Source organism: Thamnophis sirtalis, unplaced genomic scaffold (genome assembly GCF_051295495.1).
Source record: "Thamnophis sirtalis isolate CommonGarterSnake01/CBP01778 unplaced genomic scaffold, rThaSir2_p1.2 scaffold_4, whole genome shotgun sequence".
Lineage (NCBI taxonomy): Eukaryota > Metazoa > Chordata > Lepidosauria > Squamata > Natricidae > Thamnophis > Thamnophis sirtalis.
In genome coordinates this window covers 6,004,678-6,031,652 of record NW_028261384.1, presented here as the reverse complement: position 1 = coordinate 6,031,652, position 26,975 = coordinate 6,004,678, and the positions used below count along the sequence as shown (strand labels likewise).

The 26,975-nt window shown below is 48.2% G+C and overlaps 1 protein-coding gene across 1 annotated transcript in view; it reads right to left on the bottom strand.

Annotated features, from left to right (window-relative positions):
• Positions 1-26,975, bottom strand: part of NBEAL2 (neurobeachin like 2) — a gene marked incomplete in the record, with an annotated part of 184,090 nt that overhangs the window by 47,747 nt on the left and 109,368 nt on the right. The window contains 7 exon segments of the mRNA XM_087712408.1: positions 1,433-1,582; positions 5,344-5,649; positions 10,410-10,547; positions 14,415-14,574; positions 17,346-17,524; positions 18,525-19,241; positions 25,839-25,924. Coding sequence (XP_087568534.1) covers positions 1,433-1,582; positions 5,344-5,649; positions 10,410-10,547; positions 14,415-14,574; positions 17,346-17,524; positions 18,525-19,241; positions 25,839-25,924 — 1,736 coding nt within the window.

Genomic DNA, 26,975 nt, shown 5'->3' with positions numbered 1-26,975 from the left:
CTGTTGCGGCTCCGACACTATGGAACAATCTCCCCGTGGAGATTCGTACCCTCACCACCGTCCAGGCCTTCCGCACAGCCCTCAAGAACTGGCTAGCCCGTCAGGCCTGGGGATAAGTCTATTTTCGCCCCTCCCGAATGTTGAGTGAATGTTGAGTTTTATTGTTTAATTTACTTTTGTTCACATTTCTTTTTGTACTGTCCTACACTCCCTTTCCTTTTTGATTGTAAGCCGCCCTGAGTCCCCTCAGGGAAAAGGGCGGCCTATAAATGTCCAATAAATACAAAAAATACAAAAAAAATAGTGTCTGTCTAACCAGCCACCTACCTACATACCTGTCCTCCTAATCACTTACCTGTCCATCTACTTACACCTGCCCATCTAATCATTCCCCTGACCATGTACCTACACACACACTTGCTCACTGCACTACCCAGCTTTCTACCTAATTACACACCTGTCTGCCTAGCCATCCAATTGCCCACCTGCCTATCCATCTGCCCACCTATTACCTACATACTTGACCACCTAACGCCTACCTGATTATGTATTTATATACCTGCTTGCTTAACTACCCACCTATCTGTTGTGGCCCAGCAGGAGCCGTTGGAGCTGCCACCAGACTCCGACAGCGAGGGGCCCTATGAGTCGGCTCTGGAGGATGTGGAGGATCCTGGACAGGGTTCCGACCGAGCAGGGCGCAGAGAGGCTGGTTGGCCACCAGGAGGCGCCTGAGCCTTGGACCAGTGGGGAGGAGACAAGGGAGTGTGATCCTGGCGTCATGCATTGAAGCAGTGGGGAAGGAGACAAGGGAGTTGTTCCTGGATGCCCGGTAACGGAGAGCTAATAGGCGCAAGGAACAGTTACGCAGTTACAGGAGATAATTGCACTCAGCTGGTGGTAATTAGGCTCCTCTCAAGACTATAAAAGGAATGATTGTCGACATGCCTCTTTGCAGGAGTCAACGTATTCACTAGAGCTGGAGAACTCTTGTGGCTAGCTTGGCAGGCTGGATCGCTGCCAAGGTTAGTCTGTGCTGGATTGCTGCCAATGTCTTGCTTGTGTTGGATTGCTGCCAAGGCCTGGTCTCTGTGTTAATAAATCCTTGAAGTATCTTTGTCTCGTCGTGCTTTGGTGTAGGACGGGGTGTGTGTGTGTGTCAGAACACTATCCATCTACTTATACATCCACCCACCTGCCCACCTACCTACGGACCTTCCTCCAAGCACCCACATACCTATGCACCAGCCTCCTAACAACCCACCTGCGCCCTACTACATCCCTGCCAGTTTAATCACCCATTGCCCTACACACCTGGCCACAAACACCTATCTGTTCACTTCCTTTGCACCTGCCCTCCTCACAACCCATCCATCCCTATTACACCCCTACCTGTCTAACCATCCACTTGCCCACCTGCCTGCCCACCTACCTGGAACTTCCTCCGGCTCTCGGCTTTCTCCTTCTCCTTCCTCTGATTGCTGCTCAACAAGGCGTCATAGCAGGAGTTCCAGAAGTTGGACATGTGGTCGTGGCTCTTGGCAAAGGTGTCCATTTCAAACTGGGCCATGGTGGGTTGCACCTGCGTGGGAGACCCAGCCGGGAAAGTTACTAAGCAGGACAGTGAGAGGACACGAAAAAGCGGGCAAAACTTAAAAGTGTTGGAAACGGAAAATTCTGGAGGTTACCCAAAGGTTGCTAAATGAATGGTCATCATTTGAGAGACGCCCGTACACGGAAGGAGGTACACAGGTTTGATTGATTGTCCTAGAGTGCAGGACAGGAGGCAGAACCAGGCGTCCTCCAGGTATTTTGGAAACACAGGTTCCCACAGAGAGGAGGGAGAAGGAAGGGAGGGAGACGGGTGCACCGACAAAAGGGCGCCCAACAAAAGTGTGCCCGACTAAACCGCGGTGACAAAACCGCAAGTTCTAAACCGCGCCGACGAATGAGTGCTGAAGCGCACCGACAACAGCGCGCCGACAGAAGCGCGCTCTAAACCTAACCCTAAACCTGACCCTAAACCAAACCCCTAACCCTAACCCTAACCCTTACCTTAATTTAAATCGCGTTCCTGTCGGCGTGCTGTTGTCGGCGCGTTGATGACGCCGCGGTTTTGTCACCACAGTTTTGTCAGCGCACATTTGTCGGATCACGAGGGGGATGGTGGCTGTGGGCTCCTTGGTGCTCTCTGAGCTGGGGGATTTTCTTGCAGGCGTTTCATGTCCCAGCTAGGGAACCTCATCAGGGCTAGAAGGAAGTGGGGGTTTGTGAAGAGGAGGAGGAGGAGGAAGGACTAGCGGGGAGGGGGCTGTTCCTTGGTGCTCTCTGAGCTGGGTGATTTTCTTGCAGGCGTTTCATGACCCAACTAGGGAATGTCATCAGTGCCGGAAGGGAGGAAGAGGAAGAGGGTGAAGTTTGAAGAGAGGAGGGGGCAGGGCAAGGGTCCCTGCTTGAACAGGGTGGTGGATTAGAACAGTGGTCCCCAACCTTTTTATCGCCGCGGACCAGTCAGCCTTTGATAATTTTGCCGTGGCCCGCTGAGCGCGCGCAGGGGTGGGGGGGCATTGTTCGCGAGGACACATTGATTGTCGTGGGGGAAATAGGGGGTGGGAGTATTAGGTATCTTCACTATCATATATAAAAGGAGATACTATCTTAAATAACAAAGTGGGCCCCCACCTCCAAAATATACTAAAAGAAAAAAGATTCCATGTGCTCAACTAATTTGTTTTTAAATCATCACTATATTATGGACTACAGACTTACAGACTATATATATATATATATATATATATATATATATATATATATATATATATATATATATATATATATATATATATATATATATATATATATATATATATATATATATATATATATATATATATATATATATATATATATATATATATATATATATATATATATATATATATATATATATATATATATACTTAAAGTCACAACCCCTGGTATGCCCAAGGTGGGAGGAAGGTCACACTTCCACTCTCTGTCATTAGGCTCGTCACAAGAGTCCATCCAACCCCTGGTATGCCCAAGGTGGGAGGAAGGTCACACTTCCACTCTCTGTCATTAGGCTCGTCACAAGAGTCCATCCAGACAGAAACCCAATATTTTTACTGTTGCCTTTGTTATATTTATCAGCACAAATAAAAACATATATATATATATATATATATATATATATATATATATATATATATATATATATATATATATATATATATATATATATATATATATATATATATATATATATATATATATATATATATATATATATATATATATATATATACATACATACACATACATGCATACATGCATACATGCATATATACATACCGTACGTATGTATGTACGTATATATATAATGTCCAAATAACAGGAAAAGCGCTTCAAGGACCAAAGTATATTCCTTTTTTGCAGCCTTAAGAGAACTCTCGTTTTTTGAGGCTCAGAACCAGGCATTCTCGTGGGCTGCAAAAAGGAAACGCGACCCGGGAGCGCAGCCTCCAAGAGTCCATATCGCCAATAACTACGCGAGGGGGGAAAGGAAATGTGTTTTGTGAGGAAGAGAAAGAGCGCGCTTCACCGATGCCCGTTGGCGAAATTTTGGAAGAGAGGCAAGAGACTTCAGGCACCGAGCCCCCACCCCTGGCTGCGGCAACTGGAGCGGGCGGGAGGCAGGGAAGGGGTGGGCAAGACCGCCGCTTTTCCACCGTGCGCGGAGGGCGCACGCGCGCCAAAATCGCACACCCCCCATCTCCCCTCAAAAGACCCCCCCCCGCCCTCGGCTGCCCGACGTTCTCTCTCTCTCTCTCTCTACCTCTCCCGCCGTTCCTTCTCACAAGCCAAGGCCGGGCGGGGAAGCGCCGTCTCCGTCCCGGGCGCGTCGCCCCTTCCCTGGGCAACTCGGAGACGACTGAGCCGAGGAGGACAGCGAGAAAAAGAAGAGAGCGGCCAGCAACGACCGCCGGGGAAGCCGCCAGGGCCTCCAAGGGCTCCGCTTCCAGCGCATGGTCTGCCCCCTCCTCGCCTCGCTTCCAGGCGAGCCGACTGAGGCGAGAAAGGAGAAAGAGGCGGAGGCGTTCACTGAGGGGACGGCTGACTCGGGGAGGGGGCGGAGGTGGTGTAGTAGCGGGGGATTCTTCCTCCTTGCCTCACTTGCTCCTGTGCTTCCGCGCAGCTCCCCCCCTCCGGCGACGGCGCTGCATGAGTGAAGAGTCGGCCGTTGCATGGCCCCCGGCCGCTGCGCGGCCCGGTGCCAGGTACTCCACGGCCCGGCACCGGTCCGCGGACCGAGGGTTGGGGACCACTGGATTAGAAGACCTCCGAGGTCCCTTCCAACACTGTTATTCTGTAAGGGTCTCCTGTGTGAGCAGGCGGTTGGATTACAAGAGGCTCCCCCAATCTCTTTCGCTTTGCGGACCAGCGATGAAGGAGTGTGTTTGTGTGTGTGTGTGTGTGTGTGTGTGTGTGTGTGTGTGTGAGTGTAGTTCCATGCAAGCAGCAGGAAAGTGCGTGCAAACACGTGCAGCCCCATTAACACAAATGGCGGGCATGTGCACTAGTGGTGGGTTTCAAAAATTTTGGAACCTACTCTGTGGGTGTGGCCTCCTTTCTGGGAGTGGCTTGCCGGCCATGTGACCTGGTGGGAGTGTCTTGCTAGCCATGTGGTTATTTTTCTTCCTTCCTTCCTTCCTTCCTTCCTTCCTTCCTTCCTTCCTTCCTTCCTTCCTTCCTTCCTTCCTTTCTCTCTCTTTCCTTCCTTTTGTCTCTCTCTCTCTCTTTCCTTCCTTTTGTCTCTCTGTCCCTTTTTTCTTTTTTTATCTCTCTCTCACTCTTTTTCTTTCTTTTTTCTTTTTTTATTTATTTCTTCCTTTCTTTCTCTTTCTCTCTCTCACTCTCTCTGTCAGTCTGTCTGTCTCTGTGTGTGTGGGTGGGGGGGCAGTGGTGGGTTTCAAAAAATTTTGGAACCTCTTCTGTAAGTGTGGCCTGCTGCTTTCCAGGTCCACTGGTGGAACCTCTTCTAACCGGTTCGGTAGATTTGAACAAACGGGTTCGACCGGATAGGTGCGAACTGGTAGGAACCCACCTCTGGTGTGCACCATTGCTTGCAGAAATGGCGCATGCATGCCCACACTTGCCTAGGGTTTCTGCAAGTGGGGATGCACACACACACACACACACACACATGCACGCTTTGGGGGTTGGGACCTCTGGAGTAGAAGACACCCCCCCCCCCCCCAGGTCCCTTCTGGCGCTGTTATTCCAAAATAAATGTTGCTTAGGATCTCGGGCAGGTAGACTCACGTGCTTCTCAATGAAGGTGAGCCACTCCTGGTGGGTGCAGAAGATCTGGAAGTCCTCGTAGAAGGTGGGGCTGCCGTTGGTGGGGGGCAGAGACGGGAGGAAGTGCTGAAGCTGCAAAGCGTCGTAACACTGGTCCATCAACGTCCGGATGATGGGCACCAGCCAGGAGAAGGTCTCTGACTTGGTGTGCAGGGAAGCCCTGAGTGGGGTCTCCAGTTTTCCCAGGAGATAACAGGCTTGTTCTTTCCTGGGGGCTGAAGCCGTCTGGAGAAGGCCGTGAAGCTTGACGTAGGCCAAGGACTGCAGCTGGAAGGAGAAAGGGAGGAGACAAGGGATGAGGAAGCAGAACATAGACTGGTTCACCGACAAAAGTGCGCCCAACTAAACCGCGGCAACAAAACCACGAGTTCTAAACCGCACCGACGAATGAGCGATGAACCGCGCCGACAACAGCGCGCCGACAGAAGTGCGCTGTAAACCCTAAACCTAAACCTAACCCTGAACCTAACCCTAACCCTTACTTTAACTTAAATCGCGCTTCTGTCGGCGCGTTGTTGTCGGCGCACTGTTGTGGTCGCGTTGATGACATTGCGGTTTTTTGCGACGTGATTTAGTTGGCGTGCTTTAATCGGGTCACGCATAGACCAATGATAGCGATCCCTTTTCACCTTGGCTGCCAAAAGCACAAGCGCACGCCATTGCATGCGCTCACGTGGCTACCCCCGTAATTTAATGCCCCCCCCTGCATGTTCACATGACACACACCCGCTGCCCTGCACATACGGCTTTCTTGGAGCCTGAGGAATAAAAACTGCCTCTCCTGCACCCCCAAGGCCCTCCAGAGGCCAGAAACGGCCCGTTTCCCGACTTCCGGTGGGGCCCATAGGTCCGTTTTTCACCCTCCCCAGGCTCCAGAGGCTTTGTTGGAGCCTGGGGTAGGCGAAAAACAGCCCAACACGGAAACCGGAAGTTCGGGATCAGACTTCCGGGTTGTCCGTTGGGTCTTTTTTTGCCTTATGGAAGCTTCTAGAGGTTTCCATGAAGCCTCCGGAAAGCGAAAAACAGCCAAAAACTTTTGTGGATTGAAGGCGGATGGAAGACGCAGGAGCCAGGACTTCAAACAAGCAAAAGGTTTATTGAAGAACAGAAACAGATGACAGCGATTCAAACGAACAGGAACCACGCCAAGGTATTTATATGGGGTTTGTAAACGAGAGAACCAATAGGGAGCCGAGTACTGTCCAGCAACTGCTGACACAGTACCTCGGCCAATCAGAGAGCGTTAGCTGGCTAGCAACAGGCTATGCTGCGTCCCAGCCAATCAGGGCGCAGCATAGGCTGTTGCTGGCCCTTTAGTTTAAAATAGAAGAATATTCTACAAAAACCAAGGCCGAAAAAAATCAGATGAACCGACAGGGCAACGCCGTGTGTGCCCTCAGAAATGGTGCCATATGCCACCTGTGGCCTGTGTGCCACAGGTTTGCCCTCACAGATCTAGACCAAAGAACTGAAAGCACAGAAGGCGGAATCTGTTCCTGCGTTGTGGAAAGTATAAGAGCCAGAAAGGAGGCAGAAGAGGGCTCTCCGGAGCCCCCTCCAGATATACCTACACACAGCTGGGATTGGGGATCTGCAAGCAATTCGGAGCTATCGAATCTAGCACAAATTTTGGGCATCAGGGCATGCTTTGGAGTCAGCGAAGGCTCTGCATTTGCTCCTGAGCAACACGGGCAGTCAAGAGGAAGGGTCAAGCAGGGAATTAGCTTACACCCGTGATGGCAAACCCATGGCTCGCCAGCCACAGGTGGCACACAGAGCCCTTTCTGCAGGCACACAAGCCGTCGGCCCAGCTCAGTTCCACCAGGCATGCATTCAGGCCTCCCACCACCCACCTGGTTTTCAGGTCCCTGCCGTGCGTGTGTGTGGTGTACGAGGTGCACATGGGAGCTGCGCATGCATGCGCAGGGGTGAGGCACATGCACAGGAGCATGCACAGCAGGGATGGGTTTCAATCGGCATGGATTGGTACGGCTGTACCGGGTGGTGAAATTTAGCGTGCTTTCCCGTACCCGTTGGTCAAGAGGCCCCGTACTGGAATGCTCCCTTCCCTCTTTCGCTCTTTCACTCGCCCCGCCCATCCGCACCTTGCTGCTGAAAAGTTCTCAGAAGAAGAACCAGAAGAAGAAAGAACTGGTAAGTGGCTGGGGTGGGGTTGTGGGGGAGGATGTTGGGGAAGAGGGAAGAGGCAGAGGGGCTGGAAGTGTGTGTTCCTATAGTATCTTCCAGCCCCTCTGCCTCTTCCCTCTTCCTGGATTCACTCAAATGTTTTGAAAACTCACAGCCTGTGCACACGCACACATACTTCCACTCTTTTAAAAACATCTGAGTGAATCCAGGAAGAGGGAAGAGGCAGAGGGGCTGGAAAATACTATAGGAACACACACTTCCAGCCCCTCTGCCTCTTCCCTCTTCCTGGATTCACTCAGACGTTTTTAAAACTCACAGCCTGTGCACATGCACGCATTCTTCCACTCTTTTAAAAACATCTGAGTGAATCCAGGAAGAGGGAAGAGGCAGAGGGGCTGGAAAATACTATAGGAACACACACTTCCAGCCCCTCTGCCTCTTCCCTCTTCCTGGATTCACTCAGACGTTTTTAAAACTCACAGCCTGTGCACATGCACGCATTCTTCCACTCTTTTAAAAACATCTGAGTGAATCCAGGAAGAGGGAAGAGGCAGAGGGGCTGGAAAATACTATAGGAACACACACTTCCAGCCCCTCTGCCTCTTCCCTCTTCCTGGATTCACTCAGACGTTTTTAAAACTCACAGCCTGTGCACATGCACGCATTCTTCCACTCTTTTAAAAACATCTGAGTGAATCCAGGAAGAGGGAAGAGGCAGAGGGGCTGGAAAATACTATAGGAACACACACTTCCAGCCCCTCTGCCTCTTCCCTCTTCCTGGATTCACTCAGACGTTTTTAAAACTCACAGCCTGTGCACATGCACGCATTCTTCCACTCTTTTAAAAACATCTGAGTGAATCCAGGAAGAGGGAAGAGGCAGAGGGGCTGGAAAATACTATAGGAACACACACTTCCAGCCCCTCTGCCTCTTCCCTCTTCCTGGATTCACTCAGACGTTTTTAAAACTCACAGCCTGTGCACATGCACGCATTCTTCCACTCTTTTAAAAACATCTGAGTGAATCCAGGAAGAGGGAAGAGGCAGAGGGGCTGGAAAATACTATAGGAACACACACTTCCAGCCCCTCTGCCTCTTCCCTCTTCCTGGATTCACTCAGACGTTTTTAAAACTCACAGCCTGTGCACATGCACGCATTCTTCCACTCTTTTAAAAACATCTGAGTGAATCCAGGAAGAGGGAAGAGGCAGAGGGGCTGGAAAATACTATAGGAACACACACTTCCAGCCCCTCTGCCTCTTCCCTCTTCCTGGATTCACTCAGACGTTTTTAAAACTCACAGCCTGTGCACATGCACGCATTCTTCCACTCTTTTAAAAACATCTGAGTGAATCCAGGAAGAGGGAAGAGGCAGAGGGGCTGGAAAATACTATAGGAACACACACTTCCAGCCCCTCTGCCTCTTCCCTCTTCCTGGATTCACTCAGACGTTTTTAAAACTCACAGCCTGTGCACATGCACGCATTCTTCCACTCTTTTAAAAACATCTGAGTGAATCCAGGAAGAGGGAAGAGGCAGAGGGACTGGAAAATACTATAGGAACACACACTTCCAGCCCCTCTGCCTCTTCCCTCTTCCTGGATTCACTCAGATGTTTTTAAAACTCACAGCCTGTGCACACACACACACACACACACACTCTTCCACTCTTTTAAAAACGTCTGAGTGAATCTAGGAAGAGGGAAGAGGCAGAGGGACTGGAAGAGTGTGCAAGGGGTTGTGCATACACACGTGCTTTCGGCACTTGGCGACAAAAAGGTTAGCCATCTCTGGCTTAGACTCATTGCATAACCATAAGGTCCAATCCTCTAAATCAGGGGTGTCAAGCTCGATCTCATTGAGGGTCGCATCGGGGCTGTAATTGACCTTGGGGGGACTGGTCATGGCTGACTGGGTAGGTGTGGCCAGCTTGACTCCACTTCCCAAGCTGCTGGCATATTTCTTCTTTGCATTGGGTAGACTGGGCCGAAGCGATGCAAACCAGTCCCTTACATTTTCCAGGCCGGATCTGACCACACGCAGCCCTCAAGCCTTGTGTTTTGACACCCCTGAATCCAAATCAGGGCTTGATAAGCCTTGCAGGGATTTCAGCTGTGGAATTCTGGGAGTCGATAATTCTTAAAGTTGCCAAGTTTGGAGATCCCTGTCCTAAATCCCTGCCAGCCTTATCTAGCCCGGTCGTTCCCAAGCAAAAATAGCCAGCTGGGAAGATTCCTGTACTGTGGGCTGAAAACAATAAAGTAGCTAGTTTGAATTCTATGCATGCAAGTCTACGCAGAGCGCCTGGCGGCCCTGCTTTATTTTCTGACTCCAAAACAGATGTCTGCAGATGTCCGTTAATCCGGAGGAACCGCTAACCAGAGGTGGGTTCCAACCTATACGGTCCGCTTCGGCTGAATAGGTAGTAGCTGTAGCGGAAACGCGACCGTACCACTTCTATCCTCGGTGGCGCCATCTTTATTTTCCGTTCTGCACATGCGCGGAACAATCTTCATTGAAAAAAAAAATTTTTTTTATTCCTTTTTAAATGTTGTGCACATGCGCACATTGTTTTAAGTGCAAATGCACACACACACACGCACATGTTTTTCGGGTGCCGAACCGGTAGCAATGGTGGCTGGAATCCACCCGTGCTGCTAACCCTAAAATGTTCCTTCACATGTGTTATGGATCCGTGGACTGCAGTGACTCAAAGACCGAATGAGGGGAACCACGGTTGAGTCGGGTGGGCGTCAGATCATCCTGGAAATGATGTATCTGTGCGGTCATTAAGAGCTGACCCGAATAATCGATGTGGGGAAACAAACTAGGGATTATCGATATGTGGAAATAGACCCCCATAGAAGTTTGGGAACTTACCTGCACGTCTTCCAACATGATGTATCCGATCAGTACCCGCAGGCCAATTTGAGCCATCTCCTTCAAGTCCGAAGTGCCGTTGGCCACGTGGTACCATACCCCCAGCTTGTCCAGGAGGCTGTTGGCACCCTCGTAAATCTAGGGGTTCAAAGATGAGAAGATCAGTAAGTCAAAGGAAAGAGCCCTTGTTCTGTCTCTACCGTCTCAGGCACAATCCACGTTTCTCTTTTCGGACAGGAGAGCGGCATCAATTTAGACAATGCAAGGTGTCAAGAGTTTGTTGCAGCAATCGCATCCAAAAAGCACACACAGGTAAACTGATTCAGCAGGATTCATTAACTTCTTTATATACATAATATGACACATGAAGTAAATATACAACGCCAAAAGGGCAGGTTTTTCCAACGTGGTAGCAAATACAAGCAACACACAGGCAGAGAACAGTTTCAGTTTCAGTTCAGAGCAGCAGACGAGTTTAGAGCTCAGCACAGACTCAGAGCTTTAGTGTAGAAGCTAAGCCACGCCCAGGCTCCTTGCTGTCTCCTTGTTACTCATACGGCAAATACTGTTACAGTATCCAAACAGCCTTCATTGGCTGGCCAAGTTGCCATGTCTCTTCATTGGCTGACCTTGTTGCTATGTCTCTTCCCGTCATGAACTGTCATAAAAACTGACACAAGGGACTTCAGTCTATGTTCTGCATCCAGTCTCTCTTCCTCTCTCTTCCTCTCTCTCTCTCTTCTCTCTTTCTCCCCCCTTTCTCATGGTGGCTTTCCCTCTCTCTGGGATTTTAAGGTCGACCTCCTGAACCTCACCTGCAGGATCCATGATGCACGAATCACACACACCTTAATTACAGGTAGTCCTCGACTTATGACCACAATGGAGCCCAACCTTTCTGTTGCTAAGCGAGACAGTTAAGTGAGCTTTGCCCCATTTTGTGACCTTTCTTGTCACACTTGTGAAGCGAATCCCTGCATTTAGTAACATGGTTATTAATTGAATCTGGCTTTTACATTGAGTTTGCTTGTCAGAATGTCACAAAAGGGGATCACGCGATCCCAGAACACCGAAATCGTCATAAACATGAGCCAGTTGCAAAGCGTCCAAATTTTGATCACGTGACCACAGATATACTGTGATGGATAAATGCGAAAAATGGTCCCTTATTTTCCAACGTCACTGTAACTTTGAATGATGACTATATGAATTGTTGTAAAACAAGGACTATCTGTAGTTGAATGCTAAGAACTAGAAATTCCTAGCCACAATTTTGAGGAAGGGGGTAGATACCCTCCATTTCTCTTTAATTAGGGGGTGTCAGGCCTGAAGACATCTCTTTTTTTTTAATCTTTGGCCTGTCACACTTTCTATTTTTCTATTCTGCATTTTTCTATTGTGGGAAAATGGGAGGGGGGATTGTATGGAGTTAGATTATATGCAGCCATAACAACATTCTTTCTAGGAAGCCAAGGTCATCCTTTGTCTCTGCACCTGGCCGGAACTGGATGGGTGGAAGCTGCCAGCATGGCAGTGGGAGATTGGACCATGTGATGGGACTTGTGGGTGTGGGGGCAAGATCTTGAACTTTCAACTGGGTTGGGGAAACCGGGAAGCTTTCAGGTTCGGATTTTCTCAGATACGCCAACGTGGCTCTCTTCATAAATTGGAACTTCGACGAATCCTTTGCCTCGGACTCTGGTTTATTTTTGGATGCCCTTTGGGACCCTGACGGGTTTGTTAAAGCAAGATCTCTTTAAAGCTTTTAAATCTCTTTTTCCTGGAATGTTTGCAAGACGGGCTACTTTGCTATGCCCGTAACCATCTTCCCCATCTGTTCAGTGTTCGAAATTACTTTTCTTTCCGATTGAATAGAATATTTGTAGATCAAGGATAGTGTGGAATTTGCTCCCTGTTTATTTATGAGTCCCTTGCCCTGCCATTATTGGGGGGGAGCGGTTTTCTCCCCGATAGCAATAGCAATAGCAGTTAGACTTATATACGCTTCATAGGGCTTTCAGCCCTCTCTAAGCGGTTTACAGAGTCAGCATATCGCCCCCACGGTCTGGGTCCTCATTTCACCCACCTCGGAAGGATGGAAGGCTGAGTCAACCCTGAGCCGGTGAGATTTGAACCGCTGAACTGCAGATAACAGTCAGCTGAAGTGGCCTGCAGTACTGCACCCTAACCACTGCGCCACCTCGGCTCTTTTCACCCCGATAATTCCTTGACCAGGGTATTGGGTTTTGTTTTTTTTGCAGGGTATTGTTATTTGTCTGGTGCCAATCCCTGCTTATCTAGAGAGGATGTGTTCTTTTTAAGTCTCCCTTCTTTGTATTTTTTAAAAAAAAATGGAAGCAAGAATGATAAACCAGATTTACACACCATTCAATTTTGCCAAAATCTATGATTGCAAATAAACATATGTACAATACACACCATTCAAAAGAGACAATAAGAAAACAGGTAACTGATAATGTTATCTAGTTGGGTAATGAAAGAGGGTAGAGATGGGAGAAATAGCTAAACTGAATAGCCAAAAAGTAGATGCAGACAGGAACAAAAATTCAAGAGAGGAATATGGGAGGCAAGTAAAAAAAAAGCATAGCAATTAAAGTATTGAAGTGGAGAAGAGACGATGGATAGATTTTTTTTTTAAATGTTATTGTTCTGATTTGCTTTTCTTTCTCTCTCTCTCTTCCTTTTTTTTAGGCAAGTGACATGACTGGAAGTTAGGTAGGATAGAAAGAAAGAACGACATAGCTAAAAGGTAGAATAAGAGATAGAAACAAGAGAAAGGGGCAACGTTATTGTGGAGATCTTTATATAATAAAAATAAGAGCAATAACAAGAGAAAACGTGGAATAATTGAATAATGACAGATTGCAACAATATAATTATGTATTATTATTATTAGAGTGTATGCAAGTTCGATGAAAGAGATAAAATATTTAATTTTGCACATAATTACACCAGCAAGAATAGTGCTCGCACAATTGGAAAACTGATACCATGCTGACAGACTGTTTGATAATCCAGAAGATTCTTGATTGTGCAGAAATGGATAAACTCACCTTGGAGTTAAGTGACAAGGAAGACTCAGAATATTATGCAGTTTGGGAAAAACTGGTATCAATGGATGAATAAGAGGAACATGAAATGTAGAGGTTAGAAACATAGATGTATGGATCTAGGAATAATTAGGAATGTATAAAAATGTATTTGAATAACAAATGGTTCCGTTAGTACTGTCAAAAAGGGAATGTGACTTATACGAAACTATTTTTTGAAAGGGTTTGCATTTTTTAATGTTTCAAATTCTCAAAAAAAGTTCTTTTTTTCCCCCCCAAAAAAGAAAAGAATGTAATAATCATGATTAATTTTGTTAAGTTTTATTTGTATTAGAATTAGAATTAGAAGAGCCAAGGTGGCGCAGTGGTTAAATGCAGCACTGCAGGCTACTGCTAGATCAGCAGTTCAGCGGTTCAAATCTCACCGGCTCAGGGTTGACTCAGCCTTCCATCTTTCCGAGGTGGGTAAAATGAGGACCCAGATTGTTGGGGGCAATATGCTGACTCTCTGTAAACCGCTTAGAGAGGGCTGAAAGCCCTATGAAGCGGTATATAAGTCTACTGCTATTGCTATTGCTAATCCAGGTTCCACAATGTTCACGCATTGATATGTTTGTAAAATGAATGAATGAATGAATGAATAATGAAGGAAGGAAGGAAGGAAGGAAGGAAGGAAGGAAGGAAGGAAGGACGGAAGGAAGGAAGGAAGGAAGGAAGGAAAGAAGGAAGAAAGGAAGAAAGAAAGAAAACAACCAAGCTCCCCCTCCTCCACCTTTCTTCCTTTTCCTGTCTACAAACCCCTTCTCCCCTTTAAGCATGGATGATGTTGCCTAGTTGGGCCATGAAATGTCTGGCAGCAAACCACCAGGCACTTCTCAGCCTTACCACAATCCCTCAAACCGAGGGACGCCACGCGCTGCTCCCAACCACCTACCTTCTCGCTCCAGAGGACCTGGTTGTTGTGACCTTCTGAGAACAAGAAGTCCTGCAGGAGATGGAGAAGCTTCAGGGCGTTCTGTATGAGGCTGGGCAGCAGAGATGGGGTGGCCTCCTTCAGGTCCGTCAAGGCCGATTCCATCATCATCTCCAGAAGGCTGTGGAGGGGGTGGGGGTGGGGGAAGGGAAAGGGGGGTGGGGGGAAGCAATGAGAGGGGTGGGGGAGAGGGGAGCAGGATGCGTCAATCGATATCGAGAGAAGAGACAGTCGGAAGGGGCAACTTTCCCGCTTCCATTTATATTCTATATAACATCTTGTGTCTTAAAATACAGCCAAAGTGAGATGTTCACGTGTGAAAATGAAGCCATCGAACACACACACACACACACACACACACACACAGACACAGAGTCAGTCTCACACACCCCAGAAATGAGCTCTTGGCTATCTCCATCAACCTCCTGGTCGTCTCTAAGGTCATTGATCCAGGGGGTGAAATGCTCTGAAGTCTGCTACCGGTTCGCTTCGCGCGCAGGCGCACCGCAGGTGCTACCTTGCAGCGCTGAAAAAGGAGGGATTAAGAGGCTTTTTGTGAGTCCGCAAAGGTAAGTAGAACAGCGAAGGGGGGTGGGGGGGGAAACACCTGTGCTGCGTGATTTAGATCCGCTAGAAAACGGGATTTCCTGCTTTCTAGTGAATATAAATTGTGGGGCACAGCTCAATGTTGCACACTGATCGTCGGAACTACCAGTTCGCCCAAACCCAGTAGTATTTTTTACTATCAGTTCAGGCGAACCAGTAGTATTTTTTACTATCAGTTCGGGCAAACCAATAGTATTTTTACTACCAGTTTGGGCAAACCAGTAGCATTTTTTATTACCCATTTGGGTGAACCAGTAGCATTTTTTACTACCGGTTCGGGTGAACCAGTAGTATTTTTACTATCAGTTTGGGCAAACCTTGTATTTTTTACTATTAGCTTGCCTAAACCAGGAGTATTTTTACTATCAGTTCATAGTATCTTTACTACCAGTTTGGGCAAACCAGTAGCATTTTTACTACCGGTTCAGATGAACCAGTAGCATATTTTACTATCAGTCGGGTGAACCAGTAGCATTTTTTACTACCAGTTCAGCCGAACCAGTAGCATTTTTTACTACCAGTTCGGGTGAACCAGTAGCATTTTTACTACCAGTTCGGGTGAACCAGTAGCATATTTTACTACCCATTTGGGTGAACCAGTAGCATTTTTTACTACCAGTTTGGGCGAACCAGTAGCATTTTTTATTACCCATTTGGGTGAACCAGTAGCATTTTTTACTACCGGTTCGGGTGAACCAGTAGTATTTTTACTATCAGTTCGGGCAAACCTTTAGTATTTTTTACTATTAGCTTGCCTAAACCAGGAGTATTTTTACTATCAGTTCATAGTATCTTTACTACTGGTTTGGGCGAACCAGTAGCATTTTTACTACCGGTTCAGGCGAACCAGTAGCACATTTTACTATCAGTCAGGTGAACCAGTAGCATTTTTTACTACCAGTTCAGCCGAACCAGTAGCATTTTTACTACCAGTTCGGGTGAACCAGTAGCATTTTTACTACCAGTTTGGGTGAACCAGTAGCATATTTTACTACCCATTTGGGCGAACCAGTAGCATTTTTTTACTACCAATTCGGGTGAACCAGTAGCATTTTTTTACTACCAGTTTGGGCGAACCAGTAGCATTTTTTCTACCAGTTTCGGCGAACAAGTAGCACTTTTTACTACCAGTTTCGGCGAACCAGTAGCATTTTTTTACTACCAGTTTGGATGAACCAGTAGCATTTTTTTACTATCAGCACTTGGAGCTCTCTGAGCTGGGTGGTTTTCTTGCAGACGTTTCATGACCCAAACTAGGGAACACCATCAGGGCTAGAAGGGAGAGAGGGTTTGCTCTCTGTTTGTACACTATTTCTTCCAGCCCTGATGATGCTATCTAGTTGGCTTACAAAATGTTTGCAAGGAAACAATGAAGCTCAAAGAAAACTTAAGACTCCGCAGTCCTCCTCCTCTCCACAAAACCCATTCTCTTTTATTAGCAATGATATTATTATATAGTTTGGTATTGAAACGTCTGCAAGGAAACTGCCAGTCTCAGAAAGCACCAAGGAGCCCACAGGAGGAAGTCCTCAGGGAAGGTCTTCTCCTCAGCACAGATGCCCCACAGCTGAAATGAAAAGCTTATTTAATGTCTTCCATTGGCAACTCTCCACCATGGTGGGAGAAGTTCTTTCCTTCCCCCCATACTCTTTCTCCTTCCTTCCTTCCCCCCCTCCTCCTCCTTTCTGCAACCTTCCTTCCTTCCTCCTTTCCTTTATTTCCACCCTTTCCTTCCTCTGTTCCTTCCTTCCTTTCCTTTTTTCTCCTGTCTGCAACCTTCTTTCCTTCCTTCCTTCCTTTCCTCCTCCTCTGTAACATTCTTTCCTTCTTCCTTTCCTTCCTTCCACCCTTTCTTCCACCATTCCTTTCCTTCCTTTCTTCCTCCTTTCTGCAATTTTCCTCCCTTCCTTCCCTCTTCCTCTCTGCAACCTTCCTTCCTTCCTTCCTTCCTTCCTCATTTCCTTTCTTTCCACCCTTTCCTTCCTCTGTTCATTCCCTTCCTTCCATCTTCCTCTCTGCAATCATCCTTCCTTCCTCCTTTCCTTTCCTTCCACCCTTTCCTTCCTTCCTGTCTTCGTTCCTCCTTTTTGTCCCTTCCCTTTCCCTTTCTTCTACTCTCTGCAGCCTTACTCCCTTCTAGCACTGAAATTGTTACCTCCGTGGGTTATGAAATGTCTGCAAGGAAATCATTAACCTCAGAGAGCAGAGTGTATCGGACTACCTAGAGACCCTCGCGAGGGGGGGGCTTCCGTTGACAACTCTGCGCCGTGGCCCCCCTCCCCTTACCTGCGCTTGATCTCGTCAGGAGGGCGGACCAGCTCACAGGCCGAGTCCAGCTTGGTGAGGGCGGAGAAGACCTGTCCTCGCTCTTTCCACGCCACGTCGTCCCAGCCCTCCACGCCCCGCCAGGTGACCGAGAAGATGATGTTGGTCAGCAGGTTGCACAGTTCTTCCTCCGGGGTTTGCTAGGGGGGCGGGAAGGAATGAGATGGCGGGATTGCAGTGCACAAAACTGCTCCAGGACAGGTGGAGGGACAAAGGTTGTTTCTACCTGTCTCATGCAGACGAGAACCCTAACTTCCCTGCATCTTTCTCTCGTCTATCATCTATCTATCTATCTATCTATCTATCTATCTATCTATCTATCTATCTATCTATCTATCTATCTATCTATCTATCTATATCTCTATCTCTAATCATCTACCTACCTCGCTTACCTACCTACCTACCTGATTTATTAGCTGCCCATCTTACCACAGAGTACAGATAGTCCTCGAACGTGCAACAGTTCATTTAGTGACCCTTTGAAGTCTACAACGACACTGGGGGAAAAGTGACATAGGAACGATTTTTTTTTCCACACTTAAAATACTGTTGCGGCAGAAAACACGGATGGTCGTGCGACTACAATTGTGCCCAAAATGCCTGTTGCTAAGTGAGACATTGGTTAGGGTGAGTTTTGTGACATTTTACGGACTTTCTCGCCAGGGGCTGTTATGTGGATCACGGTAACACCGTTATTAAGTGAAATCTGGCTTCCCCGTTGACTTCAGAAGGTTGGAAAAATGTGGTCTGTGGCAGGGGTCTCCAACCGTGGGCCCTTTAAGACGCGTGGGCTTCAACTCCCAGAATCCCTCAGCCAACAAAGCTCGCAAGTCTTAAAGGGGCCAAGGTTGGAGACCCCCCGATCTATGGGACGTGGCAACCATCGTAACCACGAGTCAGTTGCGAACCGTTTGAATTTTGACCATGCGACTGCGGGAACGCTGCAAGGATCGTGTGGAAGCCAGTCCTAAGCCCCTCCTTCCAGCGCCATTGTCACTAAGTGAACTGCTGCAAGTCGAGGACTGCCTTCTTAAAAACGAGGACCGTGCCCTGGCAAACGAGGCAGGGGAAATCCACAAACTCCTGGGTCAACACCCAGACCATCTGCCGAAAGTGAAAGCATCCAAGAAAGAAACTCACCTGGGGGTTGCTCGTGTTGGAGATACTGTCGCTCGGCAGCGTTTCTTGGTAGCTCGTCTCGTCCAGAACGTTGGATAAGCTGGAGCTCTTGCGAGCTCTGGGACCCGGGAATGGCTTGAAGTTCTCCAGGGGAGACGGCGTCCCGGGAAGGCTGAGGGGCGTCTGGTTGCCGCTTTCCAAGGTGGCTGCCGAGCTACTGCTGCCCAAATCCAATCCGAGCTCGAAGGGAGAATTGGAGAAAGGCGAGAGCGGGTAGTAGACGCGGTCAACTGGGCCTCCCGGGTGGACCTCTCCCTGCCCGGGGAGGTCCATGATATTGGAAGAGGAGGAATGACTGGCCAGCTCTAACGAGTCGAAGGACTTGAAGGCGTAGGACTGGAAGATCTTGTACTTCTGGTTGGTGGGGGACATGGAGAGGTCCGATAGCCCTTCGGAGAGCTCGTGGTCGGACGCTTCGTAGCCCAGCGGGAGGAAGACATCCAAATCCGGCAGCTCGGAGGCCAAGGGGCTAGTGGAGCCCACCAGCTCTTTCCCTCTCTCCATGCTCGGCTGCTCCGAGAGCTTCAAGAAGTCCACCCCGTTGGCCGAGCTGGACAGGCTGTGTTGGCGAGACTCGTACGATTCCTTGACGTACAGCTTGGTCAGGGTATCCTGCCAGCCCGCTAGCTTGGCCAGGTGCTTCACCATGTCGTGCTGTGAGTAAATTAGGTGGAAGAGCTGGAGAGAGAGAGGAAGGCAATGCATGAAGAACCACATCCACCTGCCTAGAGATCAAGCTGCCTATTTCATTGTTTTCTGCCCGTTGTACAGGAATCCACCCAATGTTTGCATGGGAACGACCAGAGAAGGCTTAAAGGCATTCAGGGGAGGCTGGAACTTAACACCTTATGTTTTTTGCAGGGAATCTAAGCCAATTCATCACTAGGAGGAGGAGGGGGAGGGAACCTGCCAATTACCTCCCACAGACCCATTAGATCTCACAGGGTTGGCCTCCTCCGGGTTCCATCTACTAGCCAATGCCATCTGGCTATTACCCTGGGGAGGGCCTTCTCTGTGGCTGCTCCGGCCCTCTGGAACGAACTCCCCACAGGGATTCGGACCCTCACCTCTCTCCAGGCCTTCCGAAAAGCCGTCAAAACCTGGCTTTGCCGGCAGGCCTGGGGTTGATGAGTTCCCTCCCCTCTCGACTTGTATGGTTGTATGCCTCTTACTTATTTTAATTATCTGTATTTCGTTTTATGTTCCCCTTTTCCCGTTTTGAATTGTTCGCTGCTCTGAGTCCTCCCGGAGAAGGGCGGTATACAAATAATAAAATTCAATTCAATTCAATTCAACCTCATTGTTTTCTGCCTATTTTTTTTTTAAATAAAGTTTTTATTTTATTTTAATTCTCTTACGTACAGTTACAGGAATACATCCACAAAACTATTGTTCTTATTTATATCGATCACTTTTGCACGTTTATTTTTTCCATATAAAAGGTTAAAATATACATTCTGGGTTGCTCTGCTTACCGTCCCATACACCTACCGTATTTTTCGGACTATAAGACGCACTGGAGTATAAGACGCACCAAGATTTTGAAGAAGTAATTTTTTTTTTTAAAAAAGGGTTTTGCACTCTGCAGGCCTCCCAAACCATCTGCACGCCTTGTTTTTTGCAAAAAAAGAAGAAAGGGGGGGGCATGTAGAGCTTTGGGAGGCTCTTGGAGTGCTCCTGGGGGCTGAGAGGGGGGGGCAAAAAGGAGCAAAAAAAAAAGGCCCGTTTTTCACAAAAATGGGCTGCTTTTTGCAAAAAAAAAGGGCATGCAAAGGCTTTGGGAGGCTTGTAGAGTGCTCCTGGGAGCTGGGGAGGGGGAGGCCCATTTTCCACTCTTTTTTTTGCCCTCCCCAGCCCCTGGAGCACTTTGCAAGCCTCCCAAACCCCCCCACTTTGCAAGCTTCCCTGTCCATTTTTGCAAAAGGGGCGGGGATTCAGTAGGCCAAAAATGCTGTATTCAGTGTATAAGGAGCACCCAGATTTTCACCCTCTTTTTGGGGGGGGGGAAGGTGCTTCTTATGCTCCGAAAAATACGGTATTTTATGTTATCACCACTCTTATTTTTCCTTTCTTTTCTCCCTCCCTCCCTTCTCTACTTCTTCCTTTCCTTCCTCCTCTCCTTTCCCTTTCCTTCTTCCCTTGTCTCTCCCCATCTCCTCTCTTCCTCTTCCCCCTCCTGCCCTCTTCTCCTTCTCTTTCTACCCCTTCCATCCTTCTTCTCCCTTTCCTCTTCCTTTCTTCCCTCCCCTTTCCTTTCTTCTCCTCTCCTCCTCTCTCCCTTTCCTTTCCTATTGTTGGGGTTCCCTCTTTTCAACTCTCAAATGGTGTATTTCTGGGATGGTATTCCCACAAACCCAGTTTTCTGCCTATCATACTGGAATCTGATTGCTCCGAGGCCCGGTTTTTGCCTCGGAGCAATCAGACAAGGCTAAAGGCATTCAAGGGAGGCTGGAACTTACACCTTATGTTTCTGCAGGGGAATCTAAGCTAATTCAATTACTAGGAGGAGGAGGAGGGGAGGGAACTGTGCAGTCCTTGATGATCTTTGAGCTTAACAGACTGAAGGCTCAAACATACGAAGAACGGTTGCAGAACTGGGCATGGCTGGTCTAGAGAAGAGAAGGACCAGGGGAGACAGGATAGCAGCCTTCCAATATTTGAGGGGCTGCCATAGAGAGGAAGGGGGGTCAAACTATTTTCCAAGGCAACCAAAGTCCAGAGAAGGAACAATGGGTGGAAACTGGAGATATTCAACCTAGAAATAAGGATAAACTTTCTGACAATGAGAACGATCAACCAACGGAACATACGTTGCCTTCGAAAGCTGCGAGAGCTTCATCACTGGAAACTTCAAAGAAGAGATTGGACTGCCATTGGTCAGAAATAGTGTAGGGTCTCCTGCTTGGACAGGGGGCTGGACTAGATGACCTACAAGGTACCTTCCAACTCTGTTAATCTAACCCATAAAGCTTGCTGGTTTTCATGCAGACATTTCATGATCCAACTGGGTGGCATCAATGCAAGGAGTGGGGTTTGCAGGGAAGAGGAGGAGGAAGAGGACTGTGGGGTCCTTGGTGCTCTCTGAGCTTAGTTGTTTCCTTGCAGGCATTTCATGACCCAACTAGGGAACATCATCAGTGCTAGAAGGAGTGTGTGGTTTACTCTCTGTTTATATGCAAACCCTTCTAGCCTTGATGATGTTCCCTAGTTGGGTCATGAAATGCCTGCAAGAAAACCATCAAGCTCAGAGAGCACCAAGGACCCCACAGTCCTTCCTTCCTTCTCTCTTTCTTCCTTCCTTCCTTCCTTCCTTCCTTCCTTCCTTCCTTCCTTCCTTCCTTCCTTCCTTCCTTCCTTCCTTCTTTCCTTCTAGCACTGATGATGTTCTCTAGTTGGGTCATGAAATGCCTGCAAGGAAACCACCAGCTCAGAGAGCATCAAGGACCTCACAGTCCTTCCTTTCTTCCCTCCCTCCCTCCCTCCCTCCCTCCCTCCCTCCTTCTTTCCTTCTAGCACTGATGATGTTCCCTAGTTGGGTCAAGAAAACCATCAAGCTCAGAGAGCATCAAGGACCTCACAGTCCTTCCTTTCTTTCCTCCCTCCTTCTTTCCTTCTTTCCTTCCTTCCTTCCTTCCTTCCTTCTTCTTTCCTTCTAGCACTGATGATGTTCTCTAGTTGGGTCATGAAATGCCTGCAAGGAAACCACCAGCTCAGAGAGCATCAAGGACCTCACAGTCCTTCCTTTCCTCCCTCCTTCTTTCCTTCTTTCCTTCCTTCCTTCCTTCCTTCCTTCTTCTTTCCTTCTAGCACTGATGATGTTCTCTAGTTGGGTCATGAAATGCCTGCAAGGAAACCACCAGCTCAGAGAGCATCAAGGACCTCACAGTCCTCCCTTTCTTCCCTCCCTCCCTCCCTCCCTCCCTCCCTCCCTCCTTCCTTCCTTCCTTCCTTCCTTCTTCTTTCCTTCTAGCACTGATGATGTTCCCCTAGTTGGGTCATGAAATGCCTGCAAGGAAACCACCAGCTCAGAGAGCATCAAGGACCTCACAGTCCTCCCTTTCTTCCCTCCCTCCCTCCCTCCCTCCCTCCCTCCCTCCTTCCTTCCTTCCTTCCTTCCTTCCTTCCTTCTTCTTTCCTTCTAGCACTGATGATGTTCCCTAGTTGGGTCAAGAAAACCATCAAGCTCAGAGAGCATCAAGGACCTCACAGTCCTTCCTTTCTTTTCCTCCTCCTTCTTTCCTTCCTTCCTTCCTTCCTTCCTTCCTTCCTTCCTTCTTCTTTCCTTCTAGCACTGATGATGTTCTCTAGTTGGGTCATGAAATGCCTGCAAGGAAACCACCAGCTCAGAGAGCATCAAGGACCTCACAGTCCTTCCTTTCTTCTCTCCCTCCCTCCCTCCCTCCCTCCCTCCCTCCTTCCTTCCTTCCTTCCTTCCTTCTTCTTTCCTTCTAGCCACTGATGATGTTCCCTAGTTGGGTCAAGAAAACCATCAAGCTCAGAGAGCATCAAGGACCTCACAGTCCTTCCTTTCTTTCCTCCCTCCTTCTTTCCTTCCTTCCTTCCTTCCTTCCTTCCTTCCTTCTTCTTTCCTTCTAGCACTGATGATGTTCTCTAGTTGGGTCATGAAATGCCTGCAAGGAAACCACCAGCTCAGAGAGCATCAAGGACCTCACAGTCCTTCCTTTCTTTCCTCCCTCCCTCCCTCCCTCCCTCCCTCCTTCCTTCCTTCCTTCCTTCCTTCCTTCCTTCCTTCTTCTTTCCTTCTAGCACTGATGATGTTCCCTAGTTGGGTCAAGAAAACCATCAAGCTCAGAGAGCATCAAGGACCTCACAGTCCTTCCTTTCTTTCCTCCCTCCTTCTTTCCTTCTTTCCTTCCTTCCTTCTTCTTTCCTTCTAGCACTGATGATGTTCCCTAGTTGGGTCAAGAAAACCATCAAGCTCAGAGAGCATCAAGGACCTCACAGTCCTTCTTTCTTTCCTCCCTCCTTCTTTCCTTCCTTCCTTCCTTCCTTCCTTCCTTCCTTCTTCTTTCCTTCTAGCACTGATGATGTTCTCTAGTTGGGTCATGAAATGCCTGCAAGGAAACCACCAGCTCAGAGAGCATCAAGGACCTCACAGTCCTTCCTTTCTTCTCTCCCTCCCTCCCTCCCTCCCTCCCTCCCTCCCTCCCTCCCTCCTTCCTTCCTTCCTTCCTTCCTTCTTCTTTCCTTCTAGCACTGATGATGTTCCCTAGTTGGGTCAAGAAAACCATCAAGCTCAGAGAGCATCAAGGACCTCACAGTCCTTCCTTTCTTTCCTCCCTCCTTCTTTCCTTCCTTCCTTCCTTCCTTCCTTCCTTCTTCTTTCCTTCTAGCACTGATGATGTTCTCTAGTTGGGTCATGAAATGCCTGCAAGGAAACCACCAGCTCAGAGAGCATCAAGGACCTCACAGTCCTTCCTTTCTTTCCTCCCTCCCTCCCTCCCTCCCTCCCTCCTTCCCTTCCTTCCTTCCTTCCTTCCTTCTTCTTTCCTTCTAGCACTGATGATGTTCCCTAGTTGGGTCAAGAAAACCATCAAGCTCAGAGAGCATCAAGGACCTCACAGTCCTTCCTTTCTTTCCTCCCTCCTTCTTTCCTTCTTTCCTTCCTTCCTTCTTCTTTCCTTCTAGCACTGATGATGTTCCCTAGTTGGGTCAAGAAAACCATCAAGCTCAGAGAGCATCAAGGACCTCACAGTCCTTCCTTTCTTTCCTCCCTCCTTCTTTCCTTCCTTCCTTCCTTCCTTCCTTCCTTCTTCTTTCCTTCTAGCACTGATGATGTTCTCTAGTTGGGTCATGAAATGCCTGCAAGGAAACCACCAGCTCAGAGAGCATCAAGGACCTCACAGTCCTTCCTTTCTTCTCTCCCTCCCTCCCTCCCTCCCTCCCTCCCTCCCTCCTTCCTTCCTTCCTTCCTTCCTTCTTCTTTCCTTCTAGCACTGATGATGTTCCCTAGTTGGGTCAAGAAAACCATCAAGCTCAGAGAGCATCAAGGACCTCACAGTCCTTCCTTTCTTTCCTCCCTCCTTCTTTCCTTCCTTCCTTCCTTCCTTCCTTCCTTCCTTCTTCTTTCCTTCTAGCACTGATGATGTTCTCTAGTTGGGTCATGAAATGCCTGCAAGGAAACCACCAGCTCAGAGAGCATCAAGGACCTCACAGTCCTTCCTTTCTTTCCTCCCTCCCTCCCTCCCTCCCTCCCTCCTTCCTTCCTTCCTTCCTTCTTCTTTCCTTCTAGCACTGATGATGTTCCCTAGTTGGGTCAAGAAAACCATCAAGCTCAGAGAGCATCAAGGACCTCACAGTCCTTCCTTTCTTTCCTCCCTCCTTCTTTCCTTCTTTCCTTCCTTCCTTCTTCTTTCCTTCTAGCACTGATGATGTTCCCTAGTTGGGTCAAGAAAACCATCAAGCTCAGAGAGCATCAAGGACCTCACAGTCCTTCCTTTCTTTCCTCCCTCCTTCTTTCCTTCCTTCCTTCCTTCCTTCCTTCCTTCCTTCTTCTTTCCTTCTAGCACTGATGATGTTCTCTAGTTGGGTCATGAAATGCCTGCAAGGAAACCACCAGCTCAGAGAGCATCAAGGACCTCACAGTCCTTCCTTTCTTCTCTCCCTCCCTCCCTCCCTCCCTCCCTCCCTCCCTCCTTCCTTCCTTCCTTCCTTCTTCTTTCCTTCTAGCACTGATGATGTTCCCTAGTTGGGTCAAGAAAACCATCAAGCTCAGAGAGCATCAAGGACCTCACAGTCCTTCCTTTCTTTCCTCCCTCCTTCTTTCCTTCCTTCCTTCCTTCCTTCCTTCCTTCCTTCCTTCCTTCTTCTTTCCTTCTAGCACTGATGATGTTCTCTAGTTGGGTCATGAAATGCCTGCAAGGAAACCACCAGCTCAGAGAGCATCAAGGACCTCACAGTCCTTCCTTTCTTTCCTCCCTCCCTCCCTCCCTCCCTCCCTCCTTCCTTCCTTCCTTCCTTCCTTCCTTCCTTCTTCTTTCCTTCTAGCACTGATGATGTTCCCTAGTTGGGTCAAGAAAACCATCAAGCTCAGAGAGCATCAAGGACCTCACAGTCCTTCCTTTCTTTCCTCCCTCCTTCTTTCCTTCTTTCCTTCCTTCCTTCTTCTTTCCTTCTAGCACTGATGATGTTCCCTAGTTGGGTCATGAAATGCCTGCAAGGAAACCACCCAGCTCAGAGGGCACCACAAGGACTTCTCAAAACAACTTCCTTTTTCGCGCTCCTTGGACCAAGGGGTTTCCAAGTCCTACATACCTTCCTGCAGATGTCCAGCCTGACCGTCAGATCTGCCCGGTGGGAGAGGTAAATGACCGCCATCAAATCCTTGTAATTTGGGGAATCTGAGAACAAGAGAACAAAGACCAAAATGGCTTCTCACTTATGTTAAAACTAAGTTAAAGCACGAAACGCTTGATGCGTTATCATAAATGCAAAGAGCAGTTAGAATGACTACAATGGACTCAAAAATTCTCAAGTTGATGTTACCCTACCCATAACAGTCACGTTCAGGTAGTTTCTTGCAAATTCATCAATCCACAGGGGCAGACGTGAAGCTGCTGGTTCATAAAGTATTTAAGCTCTGGTTAACCAAACGCAAACCCACAGGGTTTAGTCTTTGATGAGTACAATATATCAGTGTTTTATTCCAGCCTCGACCACTTGAAGGTGGGTGGGCTTCAACTCCCAGAATTCCCCAGGTAGCATGAAGTCCACCCATCTTCAACGGCAAAGGTCGAGAAACACTAATTTACAGACCCTCTTAAAAATAAGCATGACTCACCGGGAAGTCAAACCTCACTGTCCAGAAGATCTCAAATGTTGAAATCAGGGGTAAAATTCAGCAAGTTCTCTGACAGGTTCTGGAGAACCAGTAGCGAAAATTTTGAGTAAATCAGAGAATACCACCTCTGGCTGGCCCCAGGTGTGGGAAGGGAATGGGGATTTTGCAGTATCCTTCCCCCTGCCACGCCCACCAAACCACGTCCGCAGAACCAGTAGTAAAAGAAATTGAATTTCACCACTGGTTGAAGTGTTTGTAAAAGACCTTCTCCATTCTAAACCTTGTTAAAATTCTTGGGAGCCCTCCGTTATCTCGGATTTGACTTCCCAGCTAGAGTTTTTTTTCACATTGCAGGGCTGGTTGGGGAATTCTGGGAATTGAAGTCCACCCATCTTCAAGTCGCCAAATTGAGAATCACTGCAAGACGCTAAGCTACTGGTTCGGCTCCCAACCCATGCTTGGACCAGGAAGATGTTCGGTGTAGGCTAGCATATGGTGGGAACCTACACCAGTGACAGCTAACCTTTTTGGAGCTGAATGTCCAAAGCACATCTTTGCACCCTCAAAATGCAATGCGAGCACACACACACCGTGCATGCGCCCCCCCCCCC